Source organism: Branchiostoma floridae, unplaced genomic scaffold (assembly GCF_000003815.2).
Source record: "Branchiostoma floridae strain S238N-H82 unplaced genomic scaffold, Bfl_VNyyK Sc7u5tJ_1489, whole genome shotgun sequence".
Taxonomy (NCBI): domain Eukaryota; kingdom Metazoa; phylum Chordata; class Leptocardii; order Amphioxiformes; family Branchiostomatidae; genus Branchiostoma; species Branchiostoma floridae.
Genome location: NW_023365728.1, coordinates 65,032 through 82,442, shown reverse-complemented (window position 1 = coordinate 82,442; position 17,411 = coordinate 65,032). Strand labels below are relative to the sequence as shown.

The following is a 17,411-nucleotide window of genomic DNA, read 5'->3' as shown; positions in this document are numbered from 1 at the left end:
CTATTGTTTGGCATATCGTTATCATTTTATTCACACATGTAGTATTTTGTGGATACTGGGTGTGAACATTAGAGCAAATGCAGTAATCAATTTGGCCTGATTTTCATAGACACAGACTTCAGGGAGTAATAACGGCCTGTCCACTCGACCCACACCACACCTTGTAGGTACGAACAGGAGTCCCCACAGTTGCCCAGGTAACGGCCGTTGAGGTAGGAGAAGCTGCAGGCACTATGCCACCAGCCGCCCTGTCCAAGCTGCTGAGAACAATGGTAGCCACTCCAGGCATCATTGTCCCTGTCCACAGTGGAGAACCTCTGCCCGTTGTTGCTCAGGGAGTCTCCCGCGGTGCCTGAATACCCAGAAATGTGCAGCCGGTACTGGTCTGACTCACCGGACACACTGGATGGGAACAATATCAACGCACACAAATGTTAGTGACGAATATCTCAGAAATCTGAACTGAGAAATACTTTCAAATACATTTAAAAAACCATCACCACAAAAAATAGGGGTGAGCCAGTAATGGTACATGCACGATGCACGCAGGATTGATATTGATACCAATTTTAGTTTCTATAGTCTTCGTAAACTTTGTGCGAACATGGAATCACACGACAGAGGCGGCTGCAACAAATTTCTTATGGGGAGGGCGAACTATGTTGACGTATTCCTAGGGGGTCCGAGGCATGCTCCCCCTGGGAAAATTTTGAAATCTTGACTTATAATCTGAAACGGTCTTTCTTAACTTTTGATGGACAAAACTTGCTGGCAGTCTAAGCTTAAAGTTTAATAGCCTCTCTAGTAGAATTTCACAGGTTTTTAGCTAATATTATTGAGGGCGACGACGTGCCCCGTATCTTACGATTTCGATCGCCCAAGGCACGAGCCGCCGCAAGTGTAGGTCTGGAGAAAAATGTTGAAATTTGGACCCTCTGAAACAGGATTTTCTGCACTTTGAGGAATAAACTTTGCTGGTAGAGTACTAGTATGCTAATCAATGACATTTCTGTCAGAGGAAAAGATTTTTTATGGTGACGAGCGCCGAAGCGTCGTGGGCGCTTGAGGCACAAGCCGTCCCTAGGGACGTCCAGAGAAAAATTGAAATCTTGACCATCTGAAACTTCATTTCCTGCATTTCAGGGGCACATTTTGCTTGTATTTTTAAGGCCCCTAAGGCAATTTTTTTTTCAATGGCCCTCCCCCCGGCTCAAAAATTTTTTCTATGGCCCTCCCCCCAGTGCATCAGCCCCTCCCCCCCGATAAATATCGTCAGGATAGGCGCAGAGGATAGACGAATTGCTGCAGAATTCTGGAAATTTATGCTTCACTTTTGGTGTGCTCATGGCATGCATAATATATCTGATTAATTGTCGATCAAATTTTAAGGAATAACTGTTCATAGTACAAACCTGAAAAAGCTGTATACTGCATAAGAAGAATTTCCTTCCCAGTCCATCAAATCAACACGCAGGGTATAATCGGTCTGACTGGTCAGCAGGTGGATGTTGTCGTTCCCCAGCCAGTACTCCCCGCTCAGGTTCCCAAAGCCCCGTTTGTACTCCTCCCAGGTCCGGTTGAAGGGGACCGACCCGTCCTGCCGCCGCTGGATCACAGTCCACCCACCTCCTGTTAAAATGTACAATTACATGTCAAGGTGCCAAAAGGACAAACACTCAGACTTACGGAGTAGACTGTAAAACAGCTGAAATGATTAGATCACATGTTGTTTTGTGAAGGAGATTGATAACCATAGACAGACCCTAACTTTCCATAAAAATGGAAGTGTTTAACCAATAAGAGTCAGCTGTTTTGTATTTTGACAATTTAGTTTTGAGTCACTCTGTAAGTTTGTGCAGGGTGGTGGGCGATGCATGACATTGTGTGACATGGTTTTCTGGGGAACTCAAACAAGTGTTCTATGTTAACGACACTTGATATGACAGATCCATGTCTCTCCAACAATTTATGTACCTTCAACTGTATCCATATCACAGTAGACCTGTACACCGGAGGTGAGTGTGTAGACTCCACTGGTCGTGTTTCCGGAGGCATATATTGCAGAACAGTCTACCACGGGGAAAAGTAACAGGGTTAACGTTAGCTGAAGACATCGCATCTTTGTGTTGAATTAGATGTGTTCAAGTTTGTAGGCACCATGGTAGAAACATTGTTACTGTGTATAACACCATCAGTACAGGAATAACCATCTTACTTTTACACACGAGGACCTTATTTATTTTGCACAATCCATGAGAATGAGATACATCACTCAAAGAGGTAAACATCACTTGATGAAGGTACGAGACTATAGACCGCTAGTTTTTAATGGATTTATACAAATGTTGCCATTATCTGAACTCTCTACAGTATTCCTGATAGCTAAGCAAATAAAATCATGCATAGTACATGTATGTCATAATCATATATGCTACAATACTATCTGACTAAAACCCTTTCTTGATATTGTACAAATATCACATTTTGGCTAAATTAAATATCGGAGCCTTACACATACAAAACATCCCAAGGAACTATACAATTGTAATAGGCCCGTTCTTATTGATTGAAATGTAAAAAATGCTGCCGACTGCCTTTACGACTTGATTTGGAGCAAATCGTAGACAACATCACTGCTCCCTTTGTTTTACCAAAACCCCTGTAAGGTTTCACAAAAGATTCACCATTATTATTATGATCATGCATGATAACATTCATATTGGTTGATGGTTTGGAAGATTATTACAGCCACAGGTGGGATTTCACCCCCTACAAAATGGCTGTCGCCTGAGACACGAAGAATTAAAAAAGTAGCCAAAAATATAACAATTCAGTTCCCAAAATGATTGTTCGGCAGGTGAAACCAGCTACCCAGGCCCTCTGGCCAATCACGTCAGATCGCTACTGTCACTGATCTTGGAGGCTGTGTGAGGTGGTTTATGCCTGTCACCAGATTCGGTAACAAATGTTACCACTACGAGTACGATTGTTGCCAGTGCCACCGTATTCCACGTATAAGACTAGAAATGGCCGTTGTTGTGATCCTAGTTTACAGTTTTCTTGTCTTTATATTAAGAAACAAGAAAAGGTTGTTTACAGTGAGTGCCATTTGCATCCCACCTTGCTTAACAAAATGCAGTACAGGAATGACTGGAACAAACATTAACATTGTTTTATGCTTTCTATTTGACCTGGTGTAAAATTGCTGCTCCCTTTTTAAACGTCCTTAGGGCGTCCACTTATAGTTATATCTAAATGATGTAGTAATAAGCCAATAATGTTAATCATTTCGAAGAAAAAGGGCGAAGTTTACTGTTGTAACAAACGTTACCGGTAACATCTGTTACCTGCCCTGTAATACACAATCAGTGGGTAAGAAAATGACATTTTTTGGCTATGGTTAAAAGAGGAATTTTCCTTAACAAGCGGGTAGGTTTCACTGAAAAATAAGCCAATTTATTTTTAAACAAAAAATTCCCATTTTGTACATTTCAATGAGAACGAGTAAATATGACAATATTATTAGTTATCATTCTTTAGCCGAGTCTTCAGAACAGGTGACGTCAGACGTGTCAGGCACAACATGAGAACTTGCAGCATCAGGACCGTGAGATGCTCAGACTCACCTGTAGTTATGGTTACCTCAGGTGTGAATGCAGTTGGCCTGATCTTCATAGACACAGACTTCAGGGGGTAGCCCACGCCTCTCCAGTCGTCCCACACCACACCTTGCAGGAATGGACAGGAGTACCAGGGCCTACAGTTTTGGCCATTGAGGTTGGAGCTGCCGCAACTGTTAAACCACCAGCCGCCCTGTCCGAACCGCTGAGAACAATCGCGGCTGCTGTAGGCATCATTGTCCCTGTCCACAGTGGAGAACCTCTGCCTGTTGTTGTAACCCATGGAGTCTCCCGCGGTGCCTGAATACCCGGAGATGTGCAGCCGGTACTGGTCAGACTCACCGGACACCCTGGATGGGGCAATAAATCAGTCACAAATTAGTTGAATCTCTCCTAATTCTGGAACTTTCAGATAAAACAAGAAATGCTGTTAAAACTCGACCACCGGATTATGGTGGGGATTGAAATGGAGGAAGTAAGCAATACTATACTTTGTCAAATGAAAGTAGTCACTCAATCAACTGGATATGGTTTTGGAAACGGTCAGACGTTTCGGATAGTATCCACTATCCTTCAAGAACTGACCTTTTATACTCTAACTATGAATGAAGACAATTTTAGATGTGCAATCGGAGACATTGTAAGACAAAGTCAAGCTGAAGACAATTTGGATTCCAATGGTTAACAAAGGAAGGGCAAAGTTAAGCTGAAGGCAATTTGGATTTCAATGGGAAAAACAGCTAAGGCACGTTTGATGTAAAAGAGTCAATTAGCTCCTGTTGTTTTAGTTAAATATTGTGTTTCTAAAAGATCGTGATAGTTAGAAAAGCAACCTCTCGCACGTGTCTCACTAGCATTAAATGAAAATAAGCAGTGTGTAATACCTCAAATCTAACCGTGTATGTGTGCTGCACAATCTTGTCTGAATGTTTTCTAAAATATGCCTAGTTGGTTGATTAGAAAAGGGTGTTCGGTGGCTAAAAAAGCAAATATCCTACATGTATTTAAATTGGTCCTAAATTTGTCCAAAGATCTGAATCTTTTATATTCAATACTAGGTAATGACTGTAAAATCTGTCTGTCTTAAGGATTTTTAAAGTTCTTCTTCAAACTATTTTTACGGCCAAGATAGGGTAAAAAAATCTATTCCTTCACACTCTAAGACCAGTAATTCAAAATTGCCCCATATCAAAATATTCCCTAAGACACAAGTCTGGATATATCAGTTGCCGATAAAAAAATTCAAGCCCCTAATCTAAGCTAAATTAATTTGTACGTGTTTTGTAAGCAATTTAAATACCACGTTTGGACACATGTCATATCGCACAGATCAAGACAAGGGATACTTGTTACTGCCCTAAACAAGTTTTGTGATATACAAGGTCACCGATGATGATGCCAACTGTTACAGCTTCGTTAAATGACACATGTTTCAAACAAAACGGCAGCAGAACTATGCTACACAGATAACGATTTTTATTTTGAAAATGTTTGCTTTTGTTCTGATGCACAACACCAAGAAAAATAAGGGCGTTTTCTGCATGTTTACTGTTACACAACCTGTGGGTGACCGTGGGTGAACCCCGATAGAACTCCTGTTCTGTTCGATCACGCCAGATCAAACAAGATTCGTATTAAAAAATCCCACATTTGACCATCGTGAAGAACGAGTACGGTTGTGCGAACCTGAAGAAGCTGTATTCCGCGTAAGCCATCTGATCACCCCAGTCAACCAAATCAACACGCAGGGTGAAGTTCTCCTGGCTGGTCAGCAGGTGGATGTTGTCGTTCCCCAGCCAGTACTCCCCGCTCGTGTTCCCAAAGCCCAGTTTGTACTCCTCCCAGGTCCGGTTGAAGGGAACCGATCCATGTTGCCGCCGTTGGATCACAGTCCAGCCTCCTCCTGCACAAAATGTATGAGTGTCAGGGGGCCAAAAGGACAAACACTTTTGGGCAGGGAAAAAGACAATGCCTAAGGTGTGATGTGGTTTATTGGGGAACTCAAAGAGGTGAATGTTTATGACACACCAGTGCATATGAGAGATCCACATGTCTTCAAACAGTTATAATTTACCTGTCGCTGTTAGCATATCACAGTAGGCCTGCACACCGGAGCCGAGGCTGTAGACTCCACTGGTCGTCTGTCCGGAGGCATAAAGTGCAGAACAGTCCACCACTGGGAAACGGGAAGTAGCAGTAAGTGTGTTAATGTTAGCTGAAGACATTGCATCTGAAAAGTTTAAATCTATAGGCACCATCATGATGATAGAAACATTGTTACTGTATCAATGTAGGGAAGATACAATAGTCATGTAACTCCATCAGTGCAGGCCATAGAAAACAGTCTAACATTTACACACAAGAGGACCTTACTTGCGTAATCTATGAGAATGAGATACATCACTCAAAAAGGTAAATATCATTTGCCAAAGGTGACGTCAGACATGTAAGCATGCAGCAGGGGGACATACAGCATGAGTACCGTAAGATGCTCAGACTCACCTGTGGGAGGAGCTGCTGCCGTGGTTACCGCAGGTGTGACCTGTGGTGCCTCAGGTGTGACCTGTGGGCCTGCAGTCGTGGTTGACTCCGTACAGGAACACTGTAAATAAGATGACATGATTATATCAACATTGATGTTAGGACAAATTTGTACAGCTTTGGAAGATAACATGTGGCATCTGGACAAGAAAAGGAAAAGGCATGATCAGTTGAAACAAAAAAGTAGGCATTTAACACAATAAATACACATAATTTTCTACTGATTTGGGTAGCCATATGCAAGGTCACATTCAATCTAAAAGTACTTAAAACTGCATTTATCATATACATAGCAGGGATCGAAATACTTTTTTTTTGCTACATGCAAAATAGCATGTTGGCAAAAATTTTACGTGCAATTTGAAAACTTTACATGCAAAATACAACTAGTCTATACTGCAATGTTTTTAGCCAGCATCTATGCTTTGGTGGAATTTTGCTGCTCAGGACTGATAAGAATTTTGCCCATTCTATCCCTTTTGACTGACAGAAAAACATAGACAGAACTTGAAATTTTGGAAAGATATCCACTTAATCAGCATATTTCAATCACAAACAAGGAAGGAAAAAGAAAGACGTCCATATGTCGTTCTGTCTAAGAGTAGGGTGTCTAATCCCTCAGTATTTTCACTATAGGCCAGGTATTTTCAACATGCAAGATTGCAAGTTCAGAATATTTTTACATGCAAATCTCAAAAATTACATGCAAATTGCAAGTTAAGTATGTGTATTTCGAACCCTGCATAGTCAGGCGACGTGGACAAGTCAAAGACAAGTCAAGTGGACCAACCAGAATGCCCCATTTCATGTACGTTGGTTATGACGATGTAACAGATAAAATTAAAGCCAGCCACACTACCAAAAATGGTTTTTCTTATTTTTCTTGTTTTCTTATGGAGAGAAAGATTTTCTTCAGTAAAGAAAATTCAAGGAAAGTAAGAAACCCTCTGCAAAATCTCTGTATGTTAGTTCTTGGAGAAAGAGTTTTTCTCTATGTTTTCTTAAGTGAAGAAAGTATTTCTATTAAGATACTTGCCAACAAGAATTTTCTAGAAATTTAAGAAAAACTTTATTTTTCAATCTTCCCATAAGATTCATTTTCTCTAAGATCAAACCGAGTATTCCATAGATTCTAACCGTAAGATCTTTAATCTTGTCATTTTTCAATTTCTACATAAAATCTTGGTTTGCTAGAAGAACATTCTTGATTTTTCTTGATTTTCTTATCCAGGGAGTTTGAGAAAGATGATTCTTGTTTTTCTTTCTAACAATTAAGAAGATACAAGAACTTTTTTCTTTACTTTCTTGACCAAATAATGTTAAGAAAAAGAAGAAAAAAAGAAACTCTAAAACAAGATATGACAAGCATAAAATTCACAAATATTCTTATTTTCCTTATCCAGAAAGTTTAAGAAAGATAATTCTTGATTTTCTTGGTTATGTTTACGAAGATACAAGAATTCTTTTCTTCACTTACTTGATCAAATATAGGTTTGAAGAATTATAAAATCAAGAAATCAAAACAAAAAGTTACAACTAGCATAAAATTCTTTAATGTTATGTTTTCCTTATTCAAAAAGCTTAAGAAAGATGCTTCTTGTTTTTCTTGGTAATGTTTAAGATATACTAGAATATATTTCTTAACTTTCTTGATTAAGAAAAACAAGATATTTTTTTTGGTTCATGGCACCTGGAGGTAGTTGCAAGATATAACATTTAGTTGAATAGTATGGTAACCTTTCTTTTGAAATTTCTGTTGGTGACCAAGCTATGTTTAGTTCAAAGTTATGTTAAACTTTGCTTTCCTCAAATCAAACCCATTTGGTGTCTTTGTTAAGAATTAGTCGTGGTTACAAGGAAACATTTCTTGATTTTCTAGCCTATCTTGTCATGTGACTTTTTCTGAGCTCCTGATTGGTTTATTTGTATCTCAGAGTACTGTTGGACTACCCCAGGTGGTCCATCTCTATTTTGAACAGTTATAAGAAAATATTTCTTAACATTTCTTGTTTTTCTAGCCTCTCTGGTCATGTGACTTTTTCTGAACCCCTGATTGGTTGATCTGTATCCCAGAGTACAGTTGGGCTACTCCATCTCCATTTTGAACAGAGTGACAGTTGCAGCAGCTCAGTTCACTACTCTTTGTATCAGTTGATGACTCGTGCCAGTTTTACAGCCAAAAGTAAGGTAAAAGGGACCATGATCATGTGAGGCACTGGTGACTGGGTTCAATTTGCTAAAAATCTATGCAGCGGAAGCAGCTGGGAACCAGATATGAAGGATAAGGTAAGTGTGCCCCCTCCCCCACCTTGAAATACTTCAAGATAAAAGAAGTCCATGCATAGACTTTAGAGTATAGGGTTCAAAAGCAACAAGGCACAGAATCTTGACAAAGCAGTAGATATGGAGAAGCAAGAGTTGTTTCCATAGCTACTAGTATATATATATATCCACCTTTTGGCTGCCAAATTCTATGTGCACATTGTATGTCTAACCAAAATAATCGTTGGGAGATTCCATTTCATATATATCACAGGGTTAGTCTGCTGTATTTCTGTTCAAAAACAAATTTCATTACGGTATCAAGTAAACATACATATCTATAGGTGTCACCAGTGGGTTAAAGAATAGGTATATAGTACAGTGCATTACTGAAATTAATATATATTATTCAAAATTGTTTACTTGATACCTTTTTTTTGTTGTTTTGTGTAAGACTACGAAGTAACAAGGTCTTTCACTTTTTCTCTAGGTGTCTGGAGGTTTTGACCATACCAAATGTCAAGAATGAAAAGTTCACTGCAAGGGTTTGCTCTATTTTGGAATGTGATACTCTGTAACCATATGGAATAATTATATCTAAGTTTATAAATTATGGCCTTAGCATATTCCGCTACAAAACAGCTACACTGCCATTTAAGTAATGCAGTAATATTGCTGTAAATTCCTCTTTGAGAAGGGTAATGAATTCTTCTTGTACGTATATCAAGATAAATAATTGGCAATTTGAATGTAAAGGAATTATTGATGTTTATCTGGTACTGTCATCGTAAAAGTATTTCCATTCAAAGACTGTTACTATTGTGATCATACTTCATAAGTCTTATGTAAGAATGTGGTAATAAACATTCCTATGCTATACACATAATTTGTTGAGATGTCTTCCTCTAACATTTTTGTAGTTGCTATTAGCTATTTAGTGATTTTCTGTTTTTAAGTATTTGACAGCAGGAATGATTGTTCAAGAAAGTGAATCTCAATGCGAGAGACATTTTCGTGGTGTGCCTTTAGGAAGGAAGAAATTCTTACACCAGAAGCTGATTCTTGGTGCAAGTAAAATATTCCTGGTGCAAGATGTCCAGACTTGTACAGAGAATCACTATCTAAGAGTAAGAGTTTCAGTCTTAAGATTAGAGAGGAATTCTTGAGCAAGATCCTGAATCTTAGCACAAGACGCATATTCTGTTAACTGGTAACTTAGTTCTTTAGGACAGAAAGGTTTCCTTGCTTCCAAATAACTTTCAAGAAACTGATTCTAGGTTTGACCTGCTACCAGAATCTTAATCTTTGTACAAGATAATATATATTTGGTTTAAGACATCTATTCTTAAGGACGGAAGGTTATTCTTGTTGAAAGAATCTAAATCTTCATACAAGATGCATAATATGGTTAGTGCAAGAAGCAGGCTGAGGTCAGAGGTCATCCCGGGCGGGCGGGAGGCCGATTTTAGAGCTCCATCACTTTCCACTAGTGGTGCGTACCGGTTCGCCGAACCGGACTTGGACTTGCTATAACTTTCGGTTCAAGTCCGGTTAAAACCGGAACGTCAAAAACCGGTTTTCTGGAAAACCGGAAATCTCTTTCTTGTTGTATACTAGTATCATCTAAAAACAACGCTAGATGCCTATGTAACTTTTTAATCGCAGCCAACAGGCCAGAAAATAACGTATTTCTGCGTATTGTCCTACCGCCATAAGCCAAGCACATGGTCGCGCCGCGGGAACCTTCTTTCAAAATCCGGCAACGCGGCAAAAATGACAGGATGACTTTAGCAATATTACCCATGAAAATAAAGCATGTGGATTTGTTTATCTCCTGGTATGGGTTTTAAGTCCCATATCTTCTGAAAATGAAGAAAATTTCCAAGATAAACAAGCTAAAACAAATCTTCGGCGCGGCGACTGTAAAATTGTGACATTTGCCGCTTGCCGGGATACTTCACTGAAAGCATGGGTGAGTAGCTTGTTAAAAAGAAACACCGGCACGTTCTATTTTAAAAAAGTTTTAAGTTCATGAACTTATTTTATACCTCCTGCATTTATCTTTGTAACGAATAAATTTAAAATTAATTTTACGGTTGAATGTAGAAGACAAAAACACCGCATTCATCATTTCTACCCGCATTACAGTGGGCTATCCCGTTGACCTCTATGACCTCGCAAGCGCCATTTTAAAATTTCGGCCGTCAAAAAACAAGCGGAAAATGTCGAATTTTGCCGTGATTTCCCGATAGTTTTTATCAAAAATCGATGTTTCTACACCTTTGAAAATGATGCAGTCGTCTTTGGTAATATTTTGATAGCATGCGGCCCAGCGGCGGGCGCCGGATACGGAAATGGGTAGCTGCAGTAGAGCAAGTCGCTTTATGCTTGTGTCTAACGTTAATTGGGAAACTTTAGCGACCGTAAAAAAACCGGACTTATAAGTCCGGACCTGAACCGGAATCTTTGGACTCGAGTCCGGACCTGAACCGGAATGTGAGCTTCGGTACGCACCACTACTTTCCACTCTTTTTAGTTCTTTTTAGTTTTGTTTCCACACTCCATCCACACATCTTTACATCTACAAACAGCCGTAACATCAGCCTGAACTTTCTGGACCCCGGACGCTCTTGGGCGGCGCATTTTTAGTTCTTTTTCTTTGATTTACATAGCGCCCCCCTCCCCCGTCTCCCGGAGCGTGCTCGACGCCACCTTTGCCGACCGGTGAGACCGTTCCACTTTTATATACATTCTATAGTACTGTTCTCTATATTGTATATCCCATATTTACGATGTAATTTGCCCCCCACCAGCGTGGCGTTCCTCCTGTTGAGTAGGAGAGAACCCCTGCAGGTCAAGCATTATGACATGTTTCGTTACATTCTCAACCATCTTGGGCAGCATTCTACTAACAGCCCACTGCTTAGTGTTAATTGTAAACTCTCACCATGATCCCTCTCCCTTCACTCCCAGGCATGAAGGCATACCACACACCCTTAAACCATCCTTTAACAGTCCATTCCCGTTAACTCCCCTGCTGGACAACACATGTGCCAATCACCCCCTGAAGTTAACATTAGTCTCTATCTTTATTAACTCTAATGGTAAACTAGCACCCCACTGCAGACCTAAATTCACTCTGTTCAGCCTCACCCTGATAATCCTTCTGGCTGGAGATGTGGAGTTAAATCCGGGACCTAGGGCACCGAAGTACCCCTGCGGCGTATGCCATCGAGCCGTCAGGTGGGAAAAGGTGGACGGCCGGCATGCCACCTGTTGCGACTCATGTGATGTCTGGTACCATACTGACTGCATGGGTATGTCAACACCGGTCTATAATACCATCAACAACCCTAACGTGTCCTGGATTTGCTGCTCCTGCGGCCTACCTAACTTCAGCTCCAGCCTCTTCAACACTACAGTATTCGAAACTTCTAATTGTTTCTCTTCCTTTAACACCAGCACCTGTTCTAGTCCAGCAAGATCTATCGGCTCGCCTATCGCTACGTCTTCGCCTATCGGATATGGTATTACTCCACCGCCTCGCGACCGCACACATACCAAACCAGTCAGGACCTGTGTGATCAACTTTCAATCTATCCGCAATAAGGTACCTGAACTGCATGCATTTTGCGAAGCTGTGCAACCAGACATTGTTGTTGGCACTGAGACATGGCTGGACTCGTCAGTGGGCAGCAGCGAAATCTTTCCGGACACGTACAATGTGTTCAGGAGAGACAGAGCTGGCCGGGGAGGGGGTGTGCTTGTTGCTGTAAAGAACAACATCATAGCAACCCACCACCCAGACCCGGACTGTCCCTGCGAGTTGACCTGGGTCCGGGTCCATCTGGCTAACAGTAAGTCCATCTACATAGGGGCCTACTATCGCCCCCCCTCAGCTGGTCATGATGATTTTGTAGCACTAGAAAGATCAGTGCTGCAAAAGCGGGCTAATAACAACAATGCCCACATCTGGCTAGCAGGTGACTTCAGCCTGCCTGATGCGACCTGGAACCCTGAAGCTAATACCACCGCTTCCAATCCATCCACTCTCACTAGCAATTACATCAGCCTTGCCAATGACTGTGGTCTGGAACAAATGGTCTGTGAACCAACTCGTACTGTGGGGCAAACTTCGAACACCCTGGATCTGTTTCTCACCACAAATCCCACCTTAGTGGAGAGAGTCAAAATCTTACCAGGTCTCAGCGATCATGACATCCCGCTGATTGATGTTCAAGTAAAGCCCCAAACATCAAACTCAAAAGATCGGCTCATATACCTGTGGAGGAAAGCTAACATCGATGCACTCCAGCAGGATATGGCAACATACAGTCGAGAGTTTGCAGACCAGGCTCAGCACAACACTGCCTCAGAAAACTGGGAGCTGTTTAAGGCAGCCGTTAGTGGTGCTGCCAATAAGCATGTCCCCAGGAAAAAAGTGAGGCCACAATCCAACAAACCTTGGATAACTCCCCAGATTCGCAAAGCTATGCGTAAGCGGTCTGAACTTTTTTCCAAGGCTAGGAGATCCAACTCCAATGAAGCCTGGGCAAAGTTCAAGAGGTGTAGGAAGGGCGTTAAGCAGAGAGTTAGGAAGGCCCATAGGGATTATGTCTCCAATTACCTGGAGTCTAACATCGAGGATAATCCCAAGGCCTTTTGGAGCTATGTCAAATCCATCAGACAAGACTCTACTGGTGCGTCCGCCCTAAGACATCAGGGGGTGCTAACATCTGACCCCAAAGAAAAGGCTGATGCACTGGGGGCCCAGTTTGAGTCAGTGTTTACCAGGGAGGATAAGACCACCGTTCCTACCCTTGGCGAACCCAAAGCTCCAACTATCCCCTCCCTTAACATCACAGTGGAGGGGGTAGCCAAACAGCTCTCCTGTCTTAACCCCAGCAAGGCCACAGGACCAGACGGATTACCACCTCGCCTCCTGAAGACCGTAGCCGAACAAATTGCGCCAATATTACAGGTCATATTCTCCCAGTCAATATCCACGGGAGATGTTCCTGAAGATTGGAGAACAGCTAACATCGCTCCAATCTTCAAAAAGGGGGACAGAACCTTGCCATCAAACTATAGGCCGGTGTCTCTGACATCGGTCTGTGGTAAAGTGCTCGAACACATCGTGCACAGCCACATGATGAAACATCTAGACGCTCATGGCATTCTGTCCCCTGCGCAACACGGCTTCAGGAAGGGTCTGTCCTGCGAGAGCCAGCTGGTGCTTACCCTCCAAGACCTGGCCAAGAACATGGACCAGAACAAACAGGTCGATGCCGCGGTGCTTGACTTAAGCAAAGCATTCGATACTGTGCCACACGAACGTCTGCTGAGCAAGCTCGAGCACTATGGTATTTCTGGCCTCCTTCAGTCTTGGCTTAGGGCCTTCCTTACGGAGAGAACCCAGAGGGTTGTCTTTGACGGTGGAACATCTAAAGCTGTCAAGGTCACCTCTGGAGTTCCGCAGGGTACTGTGTTAGGCCCTCTGCTATTCCTGCTCTACATTAATGACCTACCCGATTCCGTAGACTCACATGTTCGACTGTTTGCTGACGATTGCTTGATTTATCGAACTATCAGCAAGCCTTCTGACGCACAAGGGCTGCAGTCTGACCTCGATGCGCTAACAGAATGGCAAAATCGTTGGCTCATGTCGTTCAACCCCTCTAAATGTCACATCCTCCATATCACCCGTAAAAAGCACCCCATCATAACTCAGTACTCCCTCTGTGGAGAAGCCCTTACCGGTGTTAAGTCCCACCCCTATCTTGGAGTACAACTGTCCGACGATTTGCGGTGGGACACCCATATCAACCACGCCACTAGCAAAGCTGGTAAGGTCCTAGGAGTCATTCGGCGCAACTTGACCCATTGTCCATCTAGGGTCAAGGCCACTTGTTACAAAGCGCTGGTACGGCCTCACTTGGAATATAGTGCCATCGTCTGGGACCCGTACACCAACAAAGGGATACAGGCGGTGGAGGCCGTCCAGCGCAGGGCAGCCCGAGTGACCCTAAATGACTACCGGCAGACTAGCAGCGTGACACAAATGCTTTCAGACCTGCAGTGGCGCCCTCTCTCCGAAAGGAGGAGGAACGCCCGCCTCACCTTTTTCTATAAAGTAGTCAACAATAATATTAACATAGACGCCAGCAATATTCTGAAGCCTGCCCAAGGGCGTACCCGGGGTAGTCACGACTTCAAATATCAACACATATTTGCACGCACCGATATCTACAAACATTCTTTTTTCCCACGCACAATTCCCGAGTGGAATGCCCTGCCTGGCACGGTTGTAAGCGCTCCCAACGTTGAGCACTTCCGTGCCAGGCAGGCGGCCTGCCCGCCCTAACCCGGGAGCCTCAGCTCCCCCCCCTACTTTTGCCCCTCGCGGGGTCATTTGGGGGTATCCTATGCAGATGCAGATGCAACAAGAAATCGATTATTAAGGACAGAAAGATTTTCTTGCTACAAGAACCTTTCAAGAAACATAATCTAGGTTTTCCTGCTATAAGTTATTTAATCTTTGTTGTAGAATAAGATGATTTTTCTTAGTTTAGAGAACATTTATAGGTTTAAAACTATGATTAGATATAAATTCTGTATTACAGAATCATTCTTGCCACAATAAGATTTATCTTAAGTTTTTAGTCCCAAAACTTTAAGAAAGAACAGCTTGGCCTGAGAAAAATATTCTAAGAAAACTTTAACCTTCTAACTGACATTTTCTTATTTTCTTACTTTCTCACACAGAGAATAATTTTCTTTGTGGAAGATAACTTTTCTTCCACAAAGATAAATAAGAATGGCATTTTTGCCATGGTAGTGAGCTGCAGGTGTTGAAAATTTTAAGAGTCCTGACCAATCAGAAGGAGCAATACACAGGAAGTTAACCAATCAGAATAGCATATAGGAGAGATCAGACCCCACAAGGAGAAATGTTTCAAATATTTCCTGTGGAAATTTTGGTTTCAAAATGCAATCTGTGATCTCCTTACAAATGTATGTACCAAAGAAAAAATGTGAATTTTCAGAAATTTGACAAAGGAAATAACACGTATAGTACCAAGGGATCTATGTGTCATACAGAAGTTTGCAAGTTTGGGTAGTCGTATGCGGGAATTGTCCAGTGAGAATAACTTACTTAACACACGCAGGAACTTGTGAGAGCATTTGCAGGAACTTGTGAGAGCATTTGCAGAAGTCGCCGAACACACGCGAGATCACACGATAGTGACGAGACTTTGTTCAGTCACATGCAGAACTGAAGCAGCCATTCAGATCTTGACACGATTATACAGTCACTGTGATGTGTAAACATTTTTTTTTTCACTTATAGTCTGAGCCACTCTGAGGCACTTCTTTATGAATGTTTCTTAAATATGTTCATACCTGTCCAGGACGCCCGGGGGGACCCACTGGGCCTTGCGGACCAGATGGGCCTTGTTGTCCGTCTGTTCCGTCGTTACCGTCATTTCCAGCAGGACCGGAAGGGCCTTGTGGACCGGGGGCACCAGGTGGGCCTTGTGGACCGGGCGGGCCCACCGGACCTTTTAGTTTGGAGCAGAAATTTCCGGAAGTTCCTGACAGACATCCGAGCCCTGTTAATTTCATAAACAACAAACTTTAAGTACTTGTATTTTCATATTTAGGATTAAGCGTCTTATCTATAAAAAGCAATAATCACAGTCCTGAGACACACTAGAAAGTCAGAGAGAAATAGACATGGCAAGACAGAGAGACAGATATTAAAAGACAGAGAGAGACAGCATATGTTCCATTTCCCATCAAATGAAAAAACAGACTGATCTAAAATTACCAGACAGTGCCAAAAATGTTACATTCCAAAATAACATCTGCCCAAAAGTGAACTGTTGCAAAGTCATTCCAGTCAAAAATGGGTTTCCGAAGGAATCTCCATAGAAAAAGATAAAAAGGGAGAGATTATTTACTTTGAAGTTTGTTGCGCACTATGCTCAGGACAGCATTAGCATTGGCTGTTGATCTCTTTGAGGCCCTCTTGGCTCTGTGATGCACTTCTCCACTGTTCCAAAAGGTGGCGCTGTCTTCAGGTCCCCAGCCCATCCGCCAGCCTTCAGTTGAGCCAGAGTCCTCAGGGGGGCCCTCAGGGCCGAGCAGTGCAGTGGTCTGTCAACAGGGCAATTATCTTTCCGTTTCAGTGAACAAGTTATAGTCAGTTTTGAAGGGCACCACATATTTAGCGTATACTCAATGACATGCATTTGCATGTTTTAGTAACTTTATTGTCTTACTATCATTTTCTTATCACTACTTGCAAGCTGTTTAATACGATACAACTCCAACCATTGTATTCTTACAAACTATAGACATGGATGGCGCTTGCTCTCTGCCCCCACAAGCATACACAGTCACACACATTTTCAACATTATATTAGTCTCAAATGCCATAATTGTGTTTAGTAATACTTAATTCAAAAACAATTAATAGTTTGGCATAATGTAAGTTTCCTTACAAATTTTTCATTAATCCTGTTTTTAAAAGCACAGAAGATACAACTTCCATTAGATGAGATGTTACTTGTTAATGATTAGAGATTAAGACAGCGGGCTAAGTGACAGAAAATTAGTCCTACAAAATCAGCCTTTCTTACCTTTGATTCCTGCTCTTGTTTCCATTGCATCAGGCCCTGAAGTAGCACCTGTTGGTCCCGCATGTCTTCCATGAAGGTCGCCTGTTGATCTCGGATCATGGCCAGCTCCCGCATCATGAACAGCAGGGTGACAAGACTCAGCACAGCCGCCAGTCCTGACAGCACCAAGCTTAGGGAGTTTCTCCGGTCTCCATGGCAACCCACAGAACCTTCCCGAGCTGCTCCGCTGTTTGGGAACAGCTTCTGGGACGACATCTTCCAGAAACCTCACAGGAAACCCTGCAGGAATTTCCAAAATGGAACATGTGAGGCCAAAATCCGTGAAGCAAAGATTATTCATCTC

The 17,411-nt window shown here is 42.2% G+C and overlaps 1 protein-coding gene across 1 annotated transcript; it reads right to left on the bottom strand.

The window, feature by feature from the left end:
* Positions 1-56: 56 nt before the first annotated feature.
* Positions 57-16,543, bottom strand: LOC118407816. Its single transcript, XM_035808347.1, has 9 exons — positions 16,388-16,543; positions 15,828-16,036; positions 6,123-6,222; positions 5,695-5,796; positions 5,307-5,523; positions 3,627-3,970; positions 1,975-2,070; positions 1,413-1,629; positions 57-402 (listed from the first exon to the last, which is right to left on the bottom strand). Exons 1-9 carry the CDS (start codon positions 16,518-16,520, stop codon positions 87-89), a joined length of 1,734 nt encoding a protein of 577 aa, XP_035664240.1. The 5' UTR covers positions 16,521-16,543; the 3' UTR covers positions 57-86.
* Between the last annotated feature and the right edge of the window lie 868 nt (positions 16,544-17,411).

What these genes read in the sequence shown, in the direction of transcription:
- LOC118407816 (XM_035808347.1), bottom strand. Translation starts at nt 16,520, where the DNA reads ATGGGCTGGGGACCTGAAGACAGCGCCACCTTTTGGAACAGTGGAGAA. An exon ending in TGATATGCTAACAGCGACAG is followed by an intron (nt 5,524 to 5,694) that starts GTAAATTATAAC and finishes CATTTTGTGCAG; the next exon opens with GAGGAGGCTGGACTGTGATC. An exon ending in TGAGGTAACCATAACTACAG is followed by an intron (nt 2,071 to 3,626) that starts GTGAGTCTGAGC and finishes TCCCCGTGGTAG; the next exon opens with ACTGTTCTGCAATATATGCC.